Source organism: Leuresthes tenuis, unplaced genomic scaffold (assembly GCF_036924035.1).
Source record: "Leuresthes tenuis unplaced genomic scaffold, fLeuTen1.0.hap1 SCAF_5, whole genome shotgun sequence".
Taxonomy (NCBI): Eukaryota; Metazoa; Chordata; class Actinopteri; order Atheriniformes; family Atherinopsidae; genus Leuresthes; species Leuresthes tenuis.
In genome coordinates this window covers 7,175,008-7,199,623 of record NW_027325359.1, presented here as the reverse complement: position 1 = coordinate 7,199,623, position 24,616 = coordinate 7,175,008, and the positions used below count along the sequence as shown (strand labels likewise).

Below are 24,616 nucleotides of genomic sequence, written 5' to 3'. Positions count from 1 at the left end.
CCAAATCATTTCTCTAGCCCGAATACAAACACTGTGTCACACACACACCCACATGCATCCCCAGAGAAAACCAGAAAGGGAAACTTGAACCATTGTTTGTGTTTATGTGTGTTCTCTGTTCTCGTGTACAAGATATCTTGATGTTGTTAGAAAAGTACATAGTAGTGTGACGCACATTATGGCCGATAAACAATGTTACTGAGTGCTCATTTCCAGGGTGACATTTACGGCTCAAGTCATAACACAATGAGGCAGCTGTACGCCAAAATCCTATTCCATGCACATGATCCTCCTGCACATTCTCTTTAGTGAACAATGCCATCACTGCAAAATTGTAGCAGTAATGGAGTCTAAATTCACAGACTGTATTGATAACCACTTACTAATGTCCCCATCTGTATCTCAAATCACTTATAAAGCTGTAAAGAACTGCTTTGTGTGTGGATTAGTGGTGGTGGTGAGCTGGGCCGGGTGCAGGGTGAAGGTCTCTCTTAGTGTATTTACAGAGACTAATAGGTGTGGGATTTTGTGGTGGTGCTACTGTGAACTTTGACATCATTTTGAAGCCACATCCTCCTCTTTTCTAATACGATTCAGCCCAGTTTCTAATCTCTCCAAATGTCACACTTGAGGACACCCCTTCCCAAACATAACCCACCCACATTTCTAAACACACTCTCTACATGTGCAGATTCTGGCCTGTTACTGAAGAACAGTGAGCCTAAATGTCAGGCCTGAATCTATTATCAGTCTCATCACATTTTCTATAAGCAGAGAGATTGTGTGTGTTTAATGTGCGGGTGTGTGTTTGTCTCTGCACAGGTGCATGCATTGGTTCGATGTGTGTGTTTCCTATGAATGCTAGGTAGATGCCCGCCCCCTGCTGATTCAGTGGGTGCCTTTTTGCATGCTTGCTGCTGTGCTGGCAGTGTGTTTATGTCTCATCAACACTGTGGCTTTAATTAAATGTTCACACTGAATATTGACAAGGCTCGGCTCATTCTCTCTTGCAGCTCAATAGGTAACGCGATTTAAACCCTCCAGTATTGATCTGCCAACAGTCCTTATCACTCAATACTTATACACACTCAGACAAATCAACACACTCAGTCACATGTACCTATAGGAACATGAGCTTATGTAACATGGTACACATTTCTCATGAAATGTCATGTAGTGGTGGACAGATCTGTGCAGATGGGGGACTTGATGAGAGACATTGCTAAAAACATGTAAAGGGCCATGTAAGAGCTTTTGCACCACAGAGAATCTATGTGTGTTGCCACGAGAGGAGCTAACAAAGTGTAGCCTCCCGGTGCACCGTCTTACCTCCCTTCTGGCTCTGCATGCATTAAGGAGCTAAATTTACGACATTATTATGTTAGTTCCCTGCTCACTGCTCTGCCAGAAGTGGGTTACTGTGCTTCTCTCTCCAGCTTGTTATTGTGTGTGTGTGTGTGTGTGTGTGTGTGTGTGCGTGTGTGTGTGCGTGTTTGTATGCGTGTGTTTGTGTGTGTGTGTGTTTGTGCTGGATGTGGATGTGTAATCACTGCACTCTGCTGATGATGCACAGATGCAGACAATTGTGTGAAGTGCATCATGAGCACATTCAGTGCGCGTGTGTGTGCGCAGGTGTCTGCATATTCAGATGGTGGAATGTGCACACGCTAACAAAACTAGCAATGAATCACTGCTAGCCAGCCTGGTGAAAGGGAGATTTGGTGTAAATGGAAATGAAATGATGCTTGGTGAAGGGGTCAGCCTTTGGTATGGTGTGCCCCCCTCAGGTCATTTTCATCATTGCACTCTTTCTGTCACATAGATGTGTGAAATTACAAAAGACTGCATACCCTGTAGTTGTGTGTAACAGTCTCATACATCAACACAATAAAACTCTTTCAGATCCTTTTAATCAAACTGAAGATCAATGTATATCCCAGCTGGCTTCAAAGTTGCAGCAGTATTAAGGAACTTTCTTCTGTGTTTCAGGTTCTACATTGAGAGTATATCTTACCTTAAGGACAATGCTACCATTGAACTGTTCTTTCTTAATGCCAAGTCCATCATATACAAGGTAAACTCTTTTCCTTTGTTCTTGTGATGCATTCCAAAGACCACTGGCTTCTGATAACAGATGGATGTGTTTATATGGGCAGAAGGAATCCTTTTTATTTGAAACCAAGATTTCCTTCTGGTCTTAAATCATTTTACTAAAAGAAGCTGGAGAAATGCAGCGGGTGTTTTGAGGCAGACGTTTGTGGCATGTCACTGTCTTTTCAGTGGCGTGCCGCTTCATTAGCCCATTTTGTGGTTCTAAATGAAGAGATGCCACATGAGAAAAGCTTGGACCTCTGTACTGCACACGGATTTGTTGAAGCAGTAAATGTGAGCTACTTGCATCAGCTGTTACCCATCGAGATCTGTGATGCTCCACATTCCAGCAACTAAAGAATCATTTGACACATTTACTGCCATTTGGCAAAGTTAAAGCACAGTTTTGTAAGCATCTTGAATGACAATTGAAATTATACTTTCAAATATACAGCCATCAATATCATCTCAAAGGTAAAAAAAAAAAAGGAAAAATTTTGCACATTCTTTGTACATCTGTAAACTGTTTACTGTGAAAGCAGATTGTTTGTCGTGAGGAGAGCCCATGTTATTTATTTACCTGTTAACATTTTGCCAACAACAATTAGGCAGTCCCTCAGTTACAAATTCACTTTAGATGAGAGACTGCCAAAGTAGATTCACCTTGGTCAGGGCCCAGTGCATTGTCAGTGTCAAGCAGTTTTTGTCATATCCAGAAGAGGGCGTGTGTAGCCTGAAGAAAAATGAATGGGCAGGAAAATTCCTGTCAAAATCACATAGAAAACTGTGATAATGTCTTAAGACTCATTATAATCAGTACTGAAATCAGTGGTTTGACTGCATAAAAACAATACATTTTGTTAAAGTGAATCATTTACAAAGGAGCACAGAGCAGGTAGTCCTCATTTGAAAGTTCTGGTCCATTCCCATTTCTGTAAATCTGTTAAAAAGCCTTGAGGAACATGCCCATCTGTTCAATAATCACAAGGCAGCTGAGTGGAAGAACCGTGTTAACCCCTCTAGTTCCAACAATAGATGACCATAACGGCCCCACTTTACGAACAAGACAAAAAGAGAGCAAAAGAAAATATATTGTTCTTATTGACTATGTTGCTCATACACAATAGATGACATGCATTTACTTTCTGCAGTCAGTGTTTGAGGTTATAAACATTTTGCTGAAAGCACAAACAATATAAAAAAACTTTGTAGCTATGCAGGCTAGTACTCCCTGGGTGGTTTACTTGGTCTGGTATTTCATCCAAGCTGCTTGATCTTCCTAACTATTAAGAGGTGGATCGTAAAGGAAACGTTTCTGGCATTCCTCACCCAATACTTAACTGCTAACCCTAAGCTTGTGTCCAGTAATGTACATTTGGAATACTGTGGGTATCTGTGGGTACACTCACAGTGGTGGTGAATACACAAACCTACAACACAGTTGTATGTTAAATCATTGATACACGCACCTCTATTACCCCCTGCCTGCATATTATCTGTTAATCTGCCATTCCATTGTTTGCCATTAATTAAGTTAGAGTAAACAGTAATACATTGCAGGAAAAAAAAATAAAAATGTAGCCAGTAATCAGTTAACCAGAGCATCCATGCTCACCCACAACCCCCAAATCCCTGCTCCCAACCCCCTTTACTTTGCCCCTGACCTCAGAGAAGACGTCATGAAACTAGAGAAGAAGCAAAAATGTTGGCTGCGGGGGAGGGAGGACTAGCAACTTATCTTGAATGATGTAATAAATGAGGATTTATTGGTATATCAGCTTTTACTCCCCATGTCAGCAATGTGTTTTGTTTTAGCAGCTGAATAATGCGTCATTCATGACTTCTGTTCTGTTTTTTGCAGGAGCTTATTGAAGTAGACAGTGATGTTGTCTTCGAATTGGCCTCCTACATCCTACAGGTAAGACAAAGTGCTGTTATTTGTATGAGGTGTTTGTGAGTGTGAATCTCCAACTTGATATCCTTTTGTTACATAAATCCAGCCATAGAAGTTATTCCAGCAAACATCAGCCATTCATGAAACGGCTCAGCTGAAAATGAGCTATCTTCACTAGTCTTTTATACTAATTGTGGATAATTAAACTCACGTGATTTACTGCAGTCATAATTGTCAGGGATTTAACTCACATTATCTAATGCAGTCACCAATCTGTCGTTAATCTGCAGTGACGCTTGAAGCTTTTTTCAACATAAAACTCTCAATTGTCTTAGATAGTAGCAAATTTCTTTTCTGACATTCTGGGAGATTTTTCACATTAAGTCCTAACTGATCACAAGGCATCACCAAAATTGTTCTACTTCAAAGTCATTCTCCGCTCCAGCCCTTTCTCTTTTCTGTCCCTTTCTCAGAGTAGGTCAGTCCATTAACTGTGATTCTGTTAGGTCATGTTACACATAGACAGGGCCGAGTGGTTTGTCTGTGTGTGTGTGTGTGTGTGTGTGTGTGTGTGCAGGTGCACTTATACAGTATCAGGTATCTGCTCTACAGGCCTTCAAAGGTTAAACTTCAGATGGAGGTTTAATGTTTCTGTCCGCTTCCAGCAGTGCAAGCTTTATTGTCCGTTCACCTATGCAAACAGAACATAAACGCTCAGTTCTTACACATCACTATACATATAAATTGTATTATCTTTTCTTACTTCTTTGATCTTTTTTCTCATTGTTTCACAGGAGGCCAAAGGGGATTTTACCAGGTAAGCATACTAGGAAACGCTCTTATCTAATTTACATGTAAAAAATGTTCTGTCTATTGTTTCATTTGTTGAAATGGAGAAAGAGCACTTCACACCATCAATCAGGGCAGTGAACCAAACTGAGAACTCATGTGGTTTATATCAGCCGCAGTAATAGTGGAACTTTGTGCTGCATGTTGCTTGCTTTGGAGACAAAGCTCTCTGAGTAAGTTCTTTTATCAGTCAGACTCATAACTAACAAAACAGCTTGATACTATTTTGTTTATGTATTCGTTGTGTGGTGACCTCATTTAAAAGATGGAGCATTGCAAAGTGGTATTAACAAATTATCTCTGTTCATCATTCACAAGGTTGATTTAGCTGAGCTGAAATACTGTACCTAAATGCTTGGATATGTGTTTCCAGACTTTAGAGTGACACTGTATGTTGATTCAGAAAGAAAAAGAAAAATCAGAGATGATAGAGATCAGTCGTTTACTACCGCTCTGCTCCCTGAGCCCTGAGGTGCATCACTGGGAACTGTCTTTTTTGCCGATTTCACTCATGAACGCCTGAGATTTTCAGGAAAGAGAACAGACCACTTGGTCCAGACTTTTTTCTGCCATTGCTTGGGTTGGATGGAAATAACCTGTAAGAAGTCCGAAGTAAATGTCACAGACATTTGCGTTCTCACTTGCCACTGCTCCGGAACAGCTCCAAAACATTTCAGGAGTCCAGTTTGCGTGTGAAAATGGCTTTGGTTTCTGTGCTTGATTTTACATCACTGAGATACAGAGATACACTCAAAGAGTGTATTTGTCACAAGCAAATTTTAAGAAAAAAAAAAAAAGTTCTTTACCATTCCTATTAAACGATGCCATGATAAGTATCATCCTGAAAGTATAGCGTCATTAAACTTGAATTAGGTCGATCCTACAACTCTGGAACTTTGCAGACTTGCTCAAGTCGCTCTTCTTGTTGGTCTAAATGTACATCATCACTCATCCTAAGTTTTAGCATGGATAGCGTACTACAACAGCCCTCACCTCTGACCTCATTTCCGCCATTGAAAGGAGTAAATAAACACAACATCCTGCAGAGTGCTGGAATGTGACACTCTCTGGAGATATTCCTTTCATCTTCCTCCCCCCTTGCCTTATCCCTTTTTTCCAAACACACACACACACACACACACACATACATCCCTTCTCTTAAAGGCCATAAGACCTGCGGTCTGCATAACCACACACTTTCATATGTTCCTCATGAATTAACTTCACTTTTCCTCTCATTGCTTCTTCTGTTTTTTTGGAAATGATAATATAAATGATAATATATAATTTAATAATCTAATTTAAAATGATAATTAACTGTTTTGTGAAATGCAAATAAGTTAATTTCAAGAAATGAGGTTTTTTTTCAATGAAGTTAATTGTAGCGGAATACAGTTCTATATGTTATTCAGTTATTTGTAAAAATGTCTTTGCACACTGATTGTATTGTCTCATCATGTACAATGCTAAAGTTGTGCACAAAGACACATATACATGATGAATAGCCATAAGACTGTATATTAACCAGACCCGGCACACAGCTGTTTTCACACATCGAGACATGGGCGGGTAGGGTGAATGGGATCTCTGCCAGGGCTTTAGCTCATAGGTTGTCATTTTCCCAGGGCTTTCCCCAATCTTCCGGGGCCTTGGTGTTGGCTGAAGAGAGGCTAGGGGATTAGAGTAGGGTATTAAGAACTCCTGCCACTGGAGGTCTGAAAACTGAATCCGGGGCCAAGTCCCCTTAGCTCCCTGTGTGGTTCCATGTCTCATTTACTCAATCTCTGTTGTAATCTTTTCCAGCCCTGTTTCTTTATCTCCTTTTATCTTTATTTATCTTTTGACTTGGTGTCTGTCTTTCTATCTCTTTTTCTCCTCTTTCCAACTGTCAGTGTTTCTGCAGCTGTTCAGAGATAGACCGCACCCAGTGCTTAAAATAGAGAGCATTTCAGCCATCAGCATTTATTCCTCTTTCTCAACTGAACGTCTTTCATTCACCCCCATTTTTCCAAAGTTTATTCTACAAACGTTTTTGTGGTATCTTGTAGGTTTTTAATTCGACGTATTGATTCTTTTTTGGTGAATAGTGACATTCTCGGTACATTGTAGAATGATCATTATCGCTGAGGTAGCGTTGACCAGAATTCTTTTGTTTATTTACCAGCAATGATGCAACCAGGTCTGATCTGAAAAAGCTGCCTGCTCTGCCAACCCAGGCCTTAAAGGAGCATCCATCTCTGGCCTACTGGTAGGAGAATATTCAGTTATTCAGACAACCACATTGTGTCGACTCACTTGTTGTTAATTTCCTTAAAAATGTCTGTTTTCCTCTCATTGCACTCTCTTACAGTGAAGACCGGGTCATAGAGCACTATAAGAAGCTTACTGGACAGTCTAGAGGGCAGGCTATTGTAAAGTAAGTCTATATATACTGATTACGGTTATGACGGCCCGGTTTATGGAAGACTGTCTTCCCTGTAACTCCTAATATGTGTCTTTCTTCTCCTCACAGTTATATGAGCATTGTAGAGTCTCTGCCCACATATGGAGTGCATTACTATGCTGTAAAGGTACAGTTTTACTACTCTGACTTTGCTTTTTTCACACACATGCACCGCACCCATTTTTTGTTCACTCAGAACCTGCAAGCAGACATTTGGGAATTCAGATTGAACACAATTCATAATGTAAGTTTGTTGTGTTTTTAGGACAAACAGGGGATCCCTTGGTGGTTGGGTCTGAGCTATAAAGGAATATTTCAGTATGACTACCAGGACAAAGTCAAACCCAGGAAGGTGAGATGATGCTCTCTTTGATCGCTACACAAACTAAACTGTTCCCGGCACAGCCTTCGGTTCCTCTTTGTCTAATTTATCACTGCATCATTTGTGAAATGTTTGACTTCTCGTATATAGAGTTTTATTTTGGTGTGTTATTTTTTTCTGCTCCCTCAGAGGAGTACATTCTTAATACAGATTCCTTGTTGCTTTAAATGGAAACTTATTTTCTGTCTTTCTGTGTCTTTTGTGTTTTTTTTTTGTTGCTATTGTCTTTTTAACCATTCGGCAAGTCAGGATATTGTGTTTGTAAAGAGTACTAACAATGTTTTACAATTACAGCTGAGTGGAGACTTTCAGTCTTGGAATGTTACATCCTGTCCCAAATCTATTTCTGCCTTTGTAATGGTGTCCTCCTCCCAGTCAGTTCACCCACTGGTGGGTGTCTGAATGAACTGCCTCCCAGTCGTCTGTCGCATCTTAGTCCTTGTCTTTTTTGGGGGCCTTGATTTCTGGTTTTTCACCCTGTGTCACCGGGGGTTAATTGAGTTAACAGTATTCCTGCAAACTGACTGACCACCAGAGCACTCACTCATACTTACACACAAATTCCGTTGCTCATAAACACAAGCCCACTTGAGGGAACACTGCACTCACCATCCTGATGAAAACTTCCTGTCTCTCAAACACTTTCCTGTTTGCCACTTATGTTGTTCTTTGTGTGTGTGTCTGCATCTTAATTTGTGCATTTCAGTCCAAATGAGTGTTTCACCACTAAGCACTATGTCTATCCATTAAAGTACCCCTAATCTTGTGGCTGGCTAGGTGTTAAATCACTGTGGCGATAGAAAAAAATGTAGTCCAATTATGCCACATCCTATTAAGATACACATTACTATCAGAACATACAGGGGAACTTCTGGACAGCACACAAATACAAACAGTTTTTTTTTCCTAAAAAAAACCCATATACATGTGTACTGGCTGTATAAAAGATGACTGAGTAAAGAAAGAGTTAATAGCATCAGCTGCCATAGCAACATTCAGTGTGAATCATTGGTCTGTTAAGCTTCAGTACTGACCCCCACATATTCTTCTCCTCCCTCACCCTAATGCATACACACAATTAGAAGCAGAGAATGAGAAAGACCGGGCCTCTTCAGAATGCAGGACTTATTGTAGTCTTAAGAAGCCTGACCCAAATACGATTTGGGACTACATCACAGTGAGGGTTTGTTCACTAATCGTACAGAAAAAATAGGGCGGAGGGTGTTTGTTTTCCAGAGCTGAGTACTGGAAAAGAGGGAAGAACCTAGACTATGTACAGATGTGATGTTTGTAAGAAGTGTCATCACCATTTGAACTTGAGGAAGTGCAGATTTGGTGATTAGTCAGTCAGCCCGCCAGTTCTGTACCAGTAACTACTGACTCAGACCACTTGTTTCTCACTGGTGAAGTAGGTGGAGACAGAGCACCAGTTCAGAGACATGTAGGTCCAGGCATCTTTAATCACAACAGTTTATGTTTTCAAAACAAACATTTCTATTCATTGATAAAGGAATAAGCGTACATTGTTTTTATATTCAGTGTACTCACGAGTGGTCTTTTTAAATGCAGACCATCTACCACATTTATTTAGGGATGCTATAATAGATCCCCCTCTGTTTAACACAGGCCACATGCAGCCACATTTACAGTACACACATGCTGAGCTTTACAACACAACCACATACCGCTCTAATGCTTCATTTGTGTCTTGTGACTCGTTTAAGCAGAGATTATAGAGTTTGTGTGTTGATAGACTTCCTCACTGACTGATTGTGACTAACCTGTCAGCACTGTTGTGAAGTCACGAGAAGTTTCCTGCTAAACATGGCAACTGTGGTGTAAATGAACTTGATCTCACATGAATGTTGGTGCATATTGATAGACATTTTGTTGTTGTGTTGTGAAAGAAAATGAGAGCAAAGCCACTAATTTAATCATCTTCTGTCTGAACAGCCACTTACAGCCTCTCCAGGTTGGATTCTTCATAAATATCATTCCTCTGAAATAGTCCAAAGCAAAACACAAACAAGAGTAAGCGCCTCCAGTTTGTGTGCATCTCTGGTGGTTATAGTATTGTACACTACAACCCCACCCATGGATGAAACAATATTTCTGGAGCCCTTTGCTCCAAGTCTAGAAAACAACAATACCTAGCCACACCATAGTTGTACTGAACTAAGCTATTTAAACTTTCCATTCTTCAAGCAATCTCCAGGGAGTCCACTACACCAAAGGAAGGCATTTACACCCCATCAGATTTGACCTTTTCATCTTGTTGTATGTGCGTTTTGTTGCACAGACATTATAATGAGACAGACTGGGGTCAGTACACATGACTACTCGTCGATGAATAATGACCAGTCACTTCCTCTGCTTGTGTGTGTTTGTGCCATTGTATGTGAGTGTTCTATTTTGAAAAGGAAGAGGATCTAATGTGTGCTCACACAACATAACAGACCCACCCACCAGCTTATACTGAGCTCCTTTGAAAAAAGCTGTCAGCGGGTTTTTATCAGATATTCAGGCTGCTGCTTCACAACTACAAAGTTTTTGATAAAACAGTAGGTTTGAAACAGTATAAAAATGCAACAAAAGGTCGATTGATTTAAACTTCAGGATGACATGACTGCTCATAATAATGTGCCATTCTGGGAGTGGATTCAAATATTGTTCATACATGTACATCTTACCCTGAAACATCAAAGCCGAGAGCTGAAATGCAGCAACTCTGTCTGGTTGATGGTGAGGACAGCTTTAGTGGGGTTTTTTTTTTCCAGAACACTGTTACAAACACCTATCTTATCTTTACAGCTCTGGCCCATATGTTGCTAACGCACGCACACTCAAACAGCCTCTTGGTATCTGCCCTGCCTGCTATATTTAGCACCATGCTACATTAGCATTTCATACTCCGTTGAAAATGCACGGTACAGCAAGAGTTTTGATAAGGCAGCTGATTTTCTTCCCTCATGCTTGTGAAAATAGACACACAAATACTGACATTATACTGTGTTTGCCTCCCCCTTCCTCCCTCTCATCCTTCTGTCCATTGTTTTACTAAGCTGTTAAAATTCCTGTGCAGTGACCTGTTCCTCCCTTCACTGCTTTCTCCCTCTTTTCCTCCCTTTTTCTGTCAAAACGGGAGTCTTCCACCTCATTTCTTTTCTCTTGTTTGTTACTTATCTTTAGGTTTGATGTGTATGTCCAGCTGATAAATGTAGACCGTCCTGTGCTCTTAAATAGCTCACAATCTACCTTTTCACTAACAAGAAACAGACTCAGACTTTACAAATGTCTGTCTGTGTGTGTGTGTAAGAGAGAGAGCGATAGAGAGAGAGAGGTTTGACTAACAAAGCCAGGGTACTTCAATCGCCAGGGCCGCAGAAAGCTTCACTCCCACTTCACCACACCACACACGCACTGCCACCACTCGGCCCGACCCCTCGTATCACACACACACACACACACACACCTCCCAACCGCAGCCTAGAGCAGAACGCACAGTCCCAGAGGGAGAGAGGAGGGGTCACGAGGAGGGGAGGCATAAACGCCCCCTCTCTTTTTAACCCTCCCAGCAAAGCTCCTGGAGAGGAGGAAACTTAACTTTCCACACTTTCTTTCCACCAACACATACACATGCCTCCAGATGGTGAACACCCACCACCTCATAACTTTCAGTTGCCTTGCATCTGGGAGGACTGAAGATACACACATGCTCTGGACTACGTCTTGAGGGAAGTTTACGTGCCCAGCTGGCTTTGGCTTCTTTTAAAGAGGAGCTGATGGTTCATGAAGGGAACGATATAAAAAGAAAAAAAAAAGTCACGCTGTGGAAAGGAAGCTTTCTTCCGCTCACACTGTCTTTCTCCAAAGTGAGATCATCCAGTGCTGGGATCCATTGTGGGAAGACCGCCTGGTCTGGACCTGATCATAGACCTCCAGATTAGGTCTCTTCTCTTCTCTTCCTTTTCATCAGCTTTTCTTTTTTCTCCTTATATTTGACATTTTCTTGCAAAACGAATTGCAGTATTCAGTGAAGAGATCAGCCTTGAGGCTGTGTGGATTTAATGTGAAGCACGTTTTATTTCTGAGAGCTGTCCTGAGGACTGTCTGTTTCTCCTAAACTTCAGGTGTTTCAATGGCGTCAGTTGGAGAACCTCTACTTCAGAGAGAAGAAGTTTTCAGTGGAAGTTCATGACCCCAGGAGGTAAATTTATACTACAAACTAAAGCTGGTGTTAACTCCTAAAACTGTTGAATTTTATTTGTTTACCAAGAGATTATACTCTTTAACAAATTGCAAGTTAGGTGATTGTTGTCTCTTACCAATTCTTCTGTATTTATTGAACGTTTATTGACGTTATTTATTGAACGATGTGTGGACTCGACTCATATAACTCAGTTATGGACACTTTCCAGTAGCTTTAACTGTAAATTACCACTATGGCATATGGGAATATATTAAGATTCACAGTCCATTCTGTGTGGTGCAGGAAAAAGAATATTGCAATTTAATTTGAGCAGAATTTGTCTTGGCAACAGAGCGAGACATTGAGGATGTCCTGGTGAAGCCTCACACAGATTGATAGTCTTGAGTATTAACAAACGCGTGTTCTCTTGATCACATGCACACACAGGAACACACAGAGTAAACCCATGATAGATTACCACAGAAGGATTGATAGTTGTGCGATAGCTCTTTTGCCGAGGAAGTGACCTCACTTGTGTTTATTTAACATGGCTATATATATTTGAGTGTTATTCTACAGACAGAAGGGGGAGGGAATGGGAGAAAAAGAGACAGACGGGTTGAAATGGGGAGCAGTGGTGTTTTCTTTAAAGGAAGCTGTCATTAGAGCGAGCTGGTCTGCTGCTCTGTTACAGATGTGTGTTTAAAAAAGGATGAGTAAACAATGGGGAACATCGTGTGTGGCTTAGCAAGAAAACTGTCTCTATCATCATTATTTGTCCTTCACAGTAGCGGCAGTAGTTACTGGATTAGTCAAGCAGAAGTGTTTTATCTAGACGTGTAGCCATCTCTTGTATTCAGTGTATATAAGGAGGCTTTGTGTCCGCTCCTACTGTAGGGCGTCGGTAACAAGAAGGACGTTTGGTCACAGTGGCATTGCTGTGCATACCTGGTACGCCTGTCCTGCCCTCATCAAGTCCATCTGGGCCATGGCTATCAGTCAACATCAGTTCTACCTGGACCGCAAGCAGAGCAAGGTCAGTCTTTCACACAAGGTGCCAGTTGAAAGCACAGCAGATCACAGACATGATCAGAAATGTATGTGTGATACTTAAAACTAAATTCCTTTTCCACATGTGCAGTCAAAGATCCATGCCGCGCGGAGTTTGAGTGAGATTGCGATAGACCTTACAGAAACAGGAACTTTGAAGACCTCCAAACTGGCCAACATGGGCAGCAAGGGAAAGATCATCAGTGGCAGCAGTGGCAGTCTGCTCTCCTCAGGTCAGTGAGTGAGAAAATAGAGCATGCGGTGAAAGACTTACAAAAACACAGAAGGAGAAAGATTAATTTGCATGGGAATTTGCCTTGTATGTGTTGGAGATGGAGTCTTGTTGACAACTTGAGAAACAGGAACAGCTGCCACTGGAAGGAGACTACTCATTCTCTGTTGAATGTTCTCACACACGTACTGTACTGTACCGACTCCACCCAGTGTCTTTCAGTATGTACAGAACAGCACTCCCACCCTCCATGTCACACAGACTCATCGTCCAGAGGCCCCTGCCTCCTCTAAATTTAGAGGGTGAGGGAATGAAAGGGGCAGCGGTTCTCGGTGTATCACTTTGCCATGGCCTTTAAAACAATGCCAATCTGTGTTAAACAAATAATGAGTGTGACAGGAAGATTTGTGGATAAAACTAAATTAGACTTGAGAGGAAAATGCCCTTTTAAGCCCAGACAGGCATTTAGAGTGTGACTACTGCTGCATTATTCTATTATGAAAGTATATGCTTTACTGATGATATGCTAACATCATTTTGGTTAAATAGGCAGCTATTTTTTAATTAGCTGCAGCTCTTACAATAGAAAAACAAAACACTCTTTAATTTGAGTAATAATGCTCGACTTTTTAACCTCAAATTGCTCATCACTTTCGAGATGTTTTCTAGTTTTTCTGCTATCGGTGTGTGTCCATCTTATCTTTGTTTTGTCACTTTTCTTTCTGTTCCAGGGTCACTAAGCTGATTTCATTATCTGCTCCTAACTAAAACATACATTTGTCTCGGGAACTGTCACATGTTACTCTCCGCTTGACCATTTCAGGACAAAAATGTTTTGTTTTTTTCTTTTCTTTTCTTTTCTTTTCTTTTCTTTTCTTTTCTTTTCTTTTCTTCATACCTGGAAATAATGTGCTGCAGAGATGTGGCTCTCACATCAGCTTGCTGATCACTTGTAAAGTTTGCATGCATGCCAGTCAATAGATACTAGAAACTTAATACAGTGTGTTTTGTAACAATAGAACAACATTTTTGATTTCTTTGTGAAAAGACATTTTCAACAGCGGTTACTTTTGTGGTGTTTGAAATTTCAACCACACAGTGAACCACATTAGGGCAGCGAGAGAGCAACAACGAGAAGCGATGCATGTGTGGGGGGAGTGCCTTGTTTTCATACAAGATATGTTGCAAACAACACTGGCACCATCTCAGAGCCTTGAACATGTGCGTCACATGCTTTGTCCCAGACTGCCCTTTCTTCTAAACACTCACATGCTCACACAAACACCGCTCTGAATCTCAGTTTCCTTATCGAAATGTTCCATTCACTTCCTTGTAAACATCCTGCAAGACTAGCAGGTGCATATACGAAATACTGAAATCTGCCGCACAACTCCTGGCCTTAAGGTATGTGTTCTCTGCACCCTGCAGGCTCTCAGGAATCAGACAGCTCCCAGACCGCTAAGAAGGACATGCTAGCAGCACTGAGGGCCAGGCAGGATGCTCTGGAGGAAACTCTAAGACAGAGACTGGAGGAACTCAAGAACATCTGTATTAGAGAAGCGGTATGAGAAATTTTTAACAGAACTGGCCAGTACTTTAAAAATCTGAAATGCTTTTTCCCTCTCTTAATTTAACTTTGTTGCTACGTTTTCCAGGAGCTGACAGGAAAACTTCCAAAGGAATATCCTCTGGATCCGGGAGAGGAGCCACCCACAGTCAGGCGGAAGATTGGCACTGCTTTCAAACTGGACGAGCAGAAAATTCTACCTAAGGGAGAGGTAAAGCGCTAACTTCCTATTTTCCTCATTCACACTGTATCACACTCTCAAATCTCCTGTTACCCACAAAATCTGAATAAAAACATCTGGTGGTGTCAGCATGTAAAATAAATAGCCTTAAAACTGTGGTGATGATTACTTTTATGTTAGGATCTCTACAGCAATTAGATTTCAAATAACAAAGGAACCTGAGATCTCTGAAAAGCCCACAATCTGAAAAGTCTTGGACCTGCCTGAAAGAAGTTCTGCTCAATCTTTGTCTTGCTGCTGTTTTATGCCACGGGTAGATTTTCCAGAGGAGCGGAGCTTCTAAATATAGTCTGGCAGCATTCTCGCCACAGGAAGTGGTGATAGTAGGATTGCGTGTGCGCCTGCATGTGTGTGTAATGCTGAGGTTGTGTGCTTTAAAAAGAATCCAGGCACACAATATCACAAAACCGCCTTGCAAGCAGAAAGAGGTTGCCTAATTTACACTGAGCACCTTAAACTCTTCACACAGAAACAGAAGCCGCTCTGGTAGTGGTGCTAAGCCCCTGTTAGTGAGAGAGATTTCTCAGAACTGAGGTCGTCCAATATCAAGTCAACCCAAGTGGATACATCATCGTGTATCTCTCAGATGTGAGCACCTAATTACTTGCTAGCTATACACAGGGAATGTCACAGGACAAGTTTATTTCCACGTGTATAAACACATTCCCAAGTTTGTGCTATACTATTCAAAGATTGCACTATGCTGATATCACTCTGCTGTGCAGTCAATACATACAGTACACTTGTATGTGCAATACATTTGCTGCTTGATAGAAAATGGTTTACTTTGTCAACCTTCTCTGCTCCACAAATCCCAGCAGAGCTTTTGTGTGGGAGAGAATAGATTGATGTAGGGATGTTATTATTGGGGGACAGAGTGCCTCAATAGAGAATATCCAGTGGTGAGAAAATGCGCAGCTGCAGCACAGATAAATTATTTCCGCAGTGTGTTTTCTCTGGCAAGTCTTTCTCTCACCAAATGTGTAGCATGGGAGAGTTAGAATGAAATTGTCTGCAAGCTAGGACTTGTTGTTTTTGGATTTTTCGTTGATTTCTGTTGCTAAAACAGTGAGAGGATCATTTAACTTTGTGCCTGTTTCACTCAAAAGTTTGCACTCGTGTTTGTGTATACGCCAGGAAGTGGAGCTTGAGCGTTTGGAGCGGGAGTTTGCTATTCAGTCCCAGATTACAGAGGCAGCCAGGCGTCTTGCCAGTGATCCTCATGTGAGCAGCAAGAAGCTGAAGAAACAGAGGAAGACTTCTTATCTGAACGCATTGAAGAAGCTCCAGGAAATTGAGAACTCTATCAATGAGTACCGGGTCCGCTCTGGCAAGAAGCCTACGCAGAGGGCGTCACTCATCATAGAAGGTAACAATACGCTATTTGTATATTCCCTATTTGCTACTGGGAAATCAAGCTGTTTTCATGTATCTCTCATGTTCCTATGACCTATTACTGATAATACTGATGGCAGCGTTGTCTGGACACTGTCAAGCTACAGCATGGTTGCTTTTTCAAACAATAGAGGTTTATAAATGGGTCTATAAATACTTGACAGCATAATTTCCAACCTTTTGCTTTTTGCTTTATGTCTTGTAGAAGCCAATATTTGTTCTGAAGACAGCTCATTATCTGATGCACTTGTACTGGATGACGGTAAAGCACTATTCTTTACGTCTTTTCTGAGTTGTGTTTTCAAGGCTTCTGATAATAATTATTTTGATCCATATGTTTACTTTTTTTAGATGATCCTCAAGTTACAGGTACCCCGACCTTCTCTCCAGTAGCATCGCCTCATAAGGGCCTCCCTCCACGGCCACCTTCTCACAGTCGGCCCCCTCCACCACAGTCACTTGATGGCCTGCGACACCTGCACTACACACGCTCTGACTATGACAAATCTCCCATCAAACCCAAGATGTGGAGCGAATCGTCACTGGATGAGCCCTATGAGAAAGTCAAGAAACGCTCGTCTCACTCCAGGTATGAGGGAGTTTCAATTATCGTTGAAATAGAGTCACAGTATATTGATATACAAGTGGACAACCACAGCTACATTTATGCTTTTGTTGTGCTTAAAATGAAAAGCAGTGTTTATGGAAGAAGGAGAATGAGAAGAAGGAGAATAGCTATGGCTATTTGGTGGATGAACAGGGTACAAATTAGTGTGAAAGGAGTTTATAATGATTCCTCATAACTATTTTTCTTTCAAGTCACAGGCGTTTCCCAAGTTCTGGTAGTGCTGACGCAGGAGGTAGTAACTCCCTGCAGAGCAGCCCCATCAGGAACATGCCTCACTGGAACTCTCAGTCCAGCATGCCATCGACCCCGGACCTGAGAACCAGGACTCCACACTATGTACATTCCACCAGGTCAGTCAGAGATAATTCAGCCTAACACAGTATGCTGATATAAAAATGTCTAAGAATGACAAGTCTTTAAATGGAGATGGAATTACACCTTTTGCCATCCCCCATATCACAGGTCAGTGGACATCAGTCCCACACGTCTGCACAGTCTCTCTCAGCACTTTAGGAACCGCAGCTCCAGCCTTGAGTCTCAGGGCAAACTGCTGGCGTCTGATCCTGACGCACACCCGCACACCTTGGGCAGTCCTGACTTCTTCCTTGGCCCAGGACGCAACTCCAATGGTTCCGACCCACTGGATGACTGTTCATCCTGCACCAGCCAAAGCAGCTCAGAGCATTACTACCCCTCTGGTGGACCTCCTGGCAGCAATCCAAACTACTCTACCCTGGGAGAGGACTCACCTTCCAAAGCAAGGCAGAGGCAGCGGCAAAGGCACAGGTGAGGACAGGGGCTCTATGAAGTTTTCTTTTTTAGGCTATATGTGTAATATTCATTCAAAAAATGTATTCTCAATTAAGTGGTCAAATGTTAGATTGACATATGTGTTGTCATTTGTTTTCTATACAGATCTGCAGGTCATTTAGGTTCCTCTAACTCGGGCTCTATGCCAAACCTGGCAGCTAAGAATGGCTCTGGTGGAGGCTCAGGTGGAGGCGGTATGGGAGGGGGACATCACGGAGTCTACCTCCACAGCCAGAGCCAGCCCTCTTCACAGTACCGCATCAAGGAGTACCCTCTATACGTGGATGGCAGCCCCAACCCTGTGGTGGTGCGCAGCCTAGAGAGCGACCAGGAGGGCCACTACAGTGTGAAGGCACAATTCAAGACCTCCAGCTCCTACACAGCCGGGGGACTGTACAAGGAGGCCTGGGGGGGTGAGGAGGGAGGAGAGGGGAGCGGCCGACTCACGCCGTCACGCTCTCAGATCGTACGGACTCCATCATTGGGGAGAGAGGGTGGTGGTGGAGGAGGCGGGAGGGCAGCAGTGTCTGAAGAGCTGCGGTATTGGTACCAGAGATCTTCAGGCAGCCTGAAAGAAAGGAGTCACTCACATTCAGGATCTACTTCTTCTGAAGCTGGGTCTCAGCAAGGCACTGTGGGACATGGTCGAGGGAGCAGAGTTGGGACACTCGCCAAGGGCTCACCAGGTAAGCCTTTCTGCATTCCCATTAAACCCTGAATTGTACGGATAAAGTGACATCATCAATATATGCTTCAGATAACATCCATAGACTTCCCTTGTTGCTTTAGTTCAATGAATTTACAGTGTTAACAATGTAGTGTAAAATAATAATTTTCATGATTTAATTAAATTAAAATGCAAGACCGTGACTGGATTAGGCAGATTTAAAACACAAATCCCTGCAGGGTAAATTATTAACTTCTTTGGTTCAAATAGTGTTCACTGGAGAAAAGGCTGGTAGAAATAACATTCTCTGATGTATGAATTTCAACTTTTTAAGGGCAAATGTAACCGGTATCCAGTGTGGCTTGAAGCGATTGCATTCAGATCATTTAAAAGGAGCCATGCCTGGTGATTATGTGTAAGATTTTACATCTTTTTAGATGTTAGTTTTAACTGACAAATTGTGCCACTCTGTGATAACAAGTAGTGTTGATTTAGAAATAAGAAATCTTGATTGTTTGTTTTTCTTTAATGACCCGCTTCTAACTGCACTAATAATTATTTTTGTTCATGATTGTTAATGTGTATTCAGAGAGCAGAATGATGAGACTTATTCACAGCTACATATATGTAGACTGTTTGTGTGGTCATTCATTTCAAGAACTGAGTGAACAGCCACATTAACAAACAATTAGACAGGTTAAGTTTTTGTGAATGATGCATTTTGATTTGAAAGACAAAGATAGGTCAAATGTAGTGTATGTGGAGTGTTAGTGTCAGGCAAAAAGGATTAAGTACAAAAGGAAGTTCTGTTTATTAATTTATTAGCTGGGATAGGCTCCAAAGATATGTACTCTTGCAGATCTGCACCATTTGTGTATGTAAAGCAGTTATAAAGCTTCGATCACTTTGCTCAGTGCAGCGTTCATACAAAAGACAGCTTCAAAGCAAACTGGATCCTCACACCATGTTATGCAAAACAAAACAATGTCCAAGTACCCAAAATTTAACATTGTGTGATGTAGACTTCAGATTCCCTATTAGCCTAGTGTGCTCTGGCCTGATTGTCAGAAATTTGGTGGTAAATACTGGTCATTTTGATTAACTTGGCACTTTGTGAAAACAACACATTCTGAAAGGAGAGAAATGCCCAAAAGCACAAAATGAAGGCTTCAAATAGAGATCTTTGAATACTTTGTAAGTACAGATAGAGTCTAAAGAAGGATTGCCCCATGTGAGGCTTGAACTCACAACCTCCAGATTATGAGACTGACGCGCTGCCTACTGCGCCAATGAAAATTGCATGAGCTGTTTATGGGACTGTTTTTTTGACATGACCCTCGAATGGAGGTCATGGTTTTTTTTTTTTTTTAACACTAGGACAATATCCCCCAACCCTATATGTGAAGCATAGTTGGGATTCCTTTGCCTCTCACCCCTCTGTAGCCTCATATGTTGCTTTAATAACTCTCAGTCCTCCATTTAGCGGCATCCCCTCACAGCCAGAGGAGTATGACGCCCTCCAGCGAGCACGCAGCCACACCCACACCGCCATGTAGCCCACAGCACATCCTCAACTGGAAGAGTGGGTAAGAAACACACATGGACACAGACGAGGAGGGTGCCGTGATGCTTTATCTTTACTACTCATCTTCTTTGTCTGCAGTTTGCTCTTAACACAACCCACAAGCTTGGACTGTCTGTTCTACATGTGTCAGCTGGCATTCATTTTCGTCACTGAACTCATTCACACTCAAGTTGTCTTTATGTGCTACTGGGATCATTTTCAAGCCTTTCCAGACCTCTAGATTTAAATTATATGTGTTTGTTTGTATGCTTAACGTTTTACTTCCTGCATTTCTCTTCTTTTTTGTCTGTCTTTGTCGTCTCTCACACTCTGATTACCTTTTTCTCTCTAGACAATTATCTTATCACTAAATATTTGTCATTTCTCGCCTGTTTGTCTTTGTCTTTACTAACCCTCCTTTCCTTCTGTGTGTGTCCTCTCTCCTGGTTTAGAGGCACAGCAGACAGCTCTCCTACTGAGGACGTCTGTCAGTCTCCCCCTCAGCCCAGCTCTGATGCATAGAGGTACCGCCTGCGGTCTCGACCTCCCATTAGTCTAAACTTACAAACTTGTAGCGTTGTTAGAAAACACAGCAGCAGCATAAGCAGATTCTTGAGAAAATCACCTGCAAGCAGGAATTGAAAACTTATGTGACATCAGTGCCAAATATAGAGTCAGACTAGTATGCCTCGTTTTCCCAAATAGTATTGCTTCAGTAAATACTACTCTTTGATATACAGTGTGTGAATGTTCACTGCTTATTTACGGGTAATCATCAGCCATGGGGGCCTGACAGTAGGGAGGGTTTACTTCTTATTTCTTACTCTTTGATGCTGGAGGTATGTCTTGTGTACTCCTTTCTTTGGCTATATCTGTACCTGATCTTTGCATGTGCTCTGCTGTGCTCTGACTGCTTCACTGTGGTTTACTCCTCACAGGATTTACTAATAAAAATGAACCAAACAAGCTCAGCAGCATTTGGACACTTTTAATGTTTGAAATGTTTCAGAAATGAAAGAGCCATCCTGCCAGTCAGTGATTCTGGCCTATCTTCTTCCACAGGTCTTTCAGTGACAGCTGTTTTCTCAGCAGCCCCCTGTGTTCAGAGCTGGCAGATGCGCAGTGGTACGGACAAGACAAGGCCAAACCAGGAACACTGGTCTGAGACCTTCCTGTAGGGCATAGAAAAGTCCATTTGCCCTCTCCTACTGCCTCGTCACTTTCCCTCACTACTACCCATCAACAACTGACAACCTCATCCTCAAAGCCCTACAAAAACTCCTGTACCGCCTGGACCGGACACGAGCCTCCCTTCACCGCTTTATTTCATCCTGTCTATCACAGCTCAGCTGGGCAGGGAAGCACTCGCTGGGCTCTGATAAGGGCTTACTTCACAGGACAGACTGAGAAGTGCCACTGCAGCTGTTGAACTGTTTCCCCGCAGCATCACAGAGCCCTTTCTATATTTACCCTCCGGAGCACACAAGCAATGGGGCGAGAGGACATGAGCAAGGGAAGACAGAGCACAGAAGAATCTCACACGTTACACAGTCAACAAAAACAACATCGATAAGTCCAGGATCTGTTTCATATCACATCTTGTATCACTCCAGTGCACTGCCACCCAGTCAGAGGATACCTGCTGGATTTGAGCCACCAGTTTAAAACCCATTTTTAAGGCATGAATGAACTGTGCTGGGTTGGCATTATTCCCATACATGTTTGTCTTTTTTCCTGATTTTTCCATGCACATTGAAAACATCAGAAGATTCCACATTCCACATCTCTTGATCCAGTCCACCACCAAGGACAACCGCTGAATTAACTGGTCACATCATAGGCCCTGGGCAGGTACCACTGCAGAAAAGTGACTGTGTCTGTCAGCAGTATCAGAGTGAATTCACAGTAACAATATCAGAAAGCTTTCTGGGACATTATTTGAGCTACACCTGTGGACTATAGCAATAACAAACACTGTATAAGTCTATGAACTGGTTTTAATCAACAGTTGAAGCAGGCATTTCTCCACGTTCCCTGCCTTGTGATGCTTGCAGTGAAGGATCTTTAGCGCATCATAGGCGGAATTCAGAGTTGAGGGTTTTGGATTTGTTTTTTCTTCAGTGACTTATCATTTATTCGGCCTCTGCCCTCAGCAGTGTGTTTGGCCACATGGTGATCGGTTCTTCAGCCAGAACATATGGGGTGAAGGTGAAGGTGAAGGTGTTGTCATGGCCACATCAAATCATGGCCACTGCATCCTTTTAGTTAGACTGAAATCTTAACTCTGAAAATATACATTTTGAATCCAGCTTTTCACAGTTTCTGAGTTTTACCACTGACATTAAAGGATACATATTGATGTCTGATGTTATAAGTTGTAGACTGATGTTGAGACTCCTCAGTGACAAACCTCTATGGTGAATTATTTTTACTGGAAGGCTCCGCTGTTCCCCTTTAGTTTTGGCTCCAAACTGGTTCTCACCTTGAAGAGTGTCTCTCAGTCCCTTTATAGCGCTGCGTTTTCTCATCTATCCACTCTTCTTTTTAGCAATGCAGGAGTATTGCGAATGAACTTTATCAGTTCCAAACATGTTGGTGCTTCACATTTGTACTGTAATATAGCACTGATACTTTTTCAGGCAGACTTCCTTCTGATCCCCTCTGTCCAAAGCCATTCTGTAAAACTGCAGCCATAAGACACTCAGCAAACGTGTGAAATGAGTTCATTAAAACATACTTTAGTCTGAAAGCACAACATGAAGGGTCTTTAAGGGGCTAGATGTGCATTCAGTGTGCTCTTATAAACATAAGTGGATGCCGTGTTGACAATGAAAGCCCTGCTCTCAGGGCAGATGAAAAGCTATAACCAGAACAGAGAAAAATCTTCAACCGACTCAAACAGAGAATTATTTTCTCACAAACATACACACATCGACTATTAGATATTCAAAAAAGGGTTAGAAAAGCACACCTGGTTTTTAAATGAAGGAGCTGTTTTGTTGGTTTTTTTTCCGTTTGGCTGCCTTTGAGGCAGTTTCCACCCTGTGTCTCTAAAAAAAAAGTTAGTGGTGCAAAAAAATGCCAAGCATTTTTCATTTTTGCACAAACTTGTAATTACTCGTATGTTAATCTTATCAATATTGTATCTGATTCAAAATCACAATAGCAGAGCGAAGTGGACTTTTTAATTTATTTTTTTTTTATATCTTGTAGCACCATACAGACTGGACTAAGGGTTTACTCTGCCGTTTGCTGTGGGAGAAATGGTACAAATCTCACCCTGAGTTTTCATACATCGGTTGGGATTTCCCATGTTTTGCATTATTTTAGTAGGAAAGCATGGCCCGCTCCCTGCCTGCATGGTTGGTTCTCTGAGAGCCACTGAACCACGCTTGGTCAGATTCAATGAGTCCTTATGCAAGACTGGAACCTGCGATTACTGGTTACGATCAAATAGGAATTAATCACGTGGTGTATTCAAGTTTCATTATCTCTATGAAAATCTTCACCCGTTTGGTACATGTTGAAGACACAGTCCCGTGCATGTCCGGCAGATCCGCTGATTCAATGACCCCAAAGACAGCGCTCAGCTTGTTCTTGCTTGTATTCGCTTGTTTTTTTTCTCCGTAATGTTGCTCAAACCCAAAAAAGTACAGTTTTGATCTTGTTATAATCTCTGACCTCTGAGCTCATTGTGAAGACATGTGACATCCCTTCCCTTCATTGTTCCATGTATGAGGTTTTTTTTGTAATACTCCAAGAGAAAGGAGGTAACTGTTTTATCAGTCTTTTCCAGTAAGAACAGAGGAGCACTGTAAGGTTTCGCGGGGTTTGTAACATTCACATTCATTGTTTTAAAAGTTTTTTTTTATATCAACCAGTATTTCTTTTTTTGACATTGTAACAACCCTTTCAGGTGCTACAAAATGACCAGTTACTGCTTTGTCATGTAGGATCTAGACATCCCTTCATCCTTACCAATAGTTTCAAAACCAGATGTGCAAAGTTAAGCTTATTTTAACAGACAGTTTAATAGTAGAACACTTCCTCAACCAGACAATAGAGCATGTAACTCGATTTTATCAGTTCTGTTCAACTGTAACAATACATTAAAAGTGTTGTAGAAAAAAAATGTGGAATTGATTAAAAAAAACTGAATTCCACAGTTAATTTATTCTTTTTTCTATTAAGAATTTGTATAGTAACTTTACATTTTGCAAAACTGTGTTGTTGGAAATTGATGATGAATTTTCAAGATGAGAAGCCGTGGTGGTTCTTGATAGTAAGAAAATAAATTATTGATGAATGTTCTCAAAATAATGCCTTTGTCTGTTTTTTTTTCTTCTTTCACTCACTCCTCCAGTGGCTAAGGAACAAATACCCCCTGTTGATTCAGCTGAAGGGTCATAGATTTATCAAAGAGAATCCCCTCATGTAGTCACCGCTTCCGCTTCTCTGGACACACTCACTTTCTTGTCATCACATCCAGACTTCAGTCACATCCGCCTGAGAGGATTTCCTATTGAGTCAAAGGTACACTCCAAATACAAAAGACGTGACAAAGCACAGCGGATTGCAAAGTTTACCAGTGTCCGTTAACTCATCTTTATTTCA

At 41.7% G+C, this 24,616-nt stretch overlaps 1 protein-coding gene across 7 annotated transcripts in view; it reads left to right on the top strand.

Moving 5' to 3' along the window:
* The window catches only part of frmd4a (FERM domain containing 4A), a 91,650-nt gene extending 67,330 nt beyond the window's left edge, over positions 1-24,320 (top strand). For 4 of the 7 annotated variants that reach the window (XM_072385689.1, XM_072385690.1, XM_072385686.1 and 1 more), the window contains exons 5-24: positions 1,990-2,074; positions 3,953-4,009; positions 4,780-4,802; positions 6,999-7,082; positions 7,185-7,250; positions 7,347-7,404; positions 7,543-7,629; positions 11,790-11,866; positions 12,743-12,884; positions 12,990-13,131; positions 14,559-14,692; positions 14,786-14,908; positions 16,076-16,307; positions 16,539-16,595; positions 16,685-16,922; positions 17,153-17,311; positions 17,424-17,747; positions 17,877-18,457; positions 19,910-20,024; positions 21,065-24,320. In XM_072385689.1, coding sequence (XP_072241790.1) covers positions 1,990-2,074; positions 3,953-4,009; positions 4,780-4,802; positions 6,999-7,082; positions 7,185-7,250; positions 7,347-7,404; positions 7,543-7,629; positions 11,790-11,866; positions 12,743-12,884; positions 12,990-13,131; positions 14,559-14,692; positions 14,786-14,908; positions 16,076-16,307; positions 16,539-16,595; positions 16,685-16,922; positions 17,153-17,311; positions 17,424-17,747; positions 17,877-18,457; positions 19,910-20,024; positions 21,065-21,167 — 2,887 coding nt within the window. In that variant the 3' untranslated portion in view covers positions 21,168-24,320. The remainder of the gene's footprint in view (positions 1-1,989; positions 2,075-3,952; positions 4,010-4,779; positions 4,803-6,998; positions 7,083-7,184; positions 7,251-7,346; positions 7,405-7,542; positions 7,630-11,789; positions 11,867-12,742; positions 12,885-12,989; positions 13,132-14,558; positions 14,693-14,785; positions 14,909-16,075; positions 16,308-16,538; positions 16,596-16,684; positions 16,923-17,152; positions 17,312-17,423; positions 17,748-17,876; positions 18,458-19,909; positions 20,025-21,064) is intronic. The other 3 variants (XM_072385688.1, XM_072385685.1, XM_072385687.1) reach the window with 2 other exon arrangements.
* The last annotated feature ends 296 nt before the right edge of the window (positions 24,321-24,616 follow it).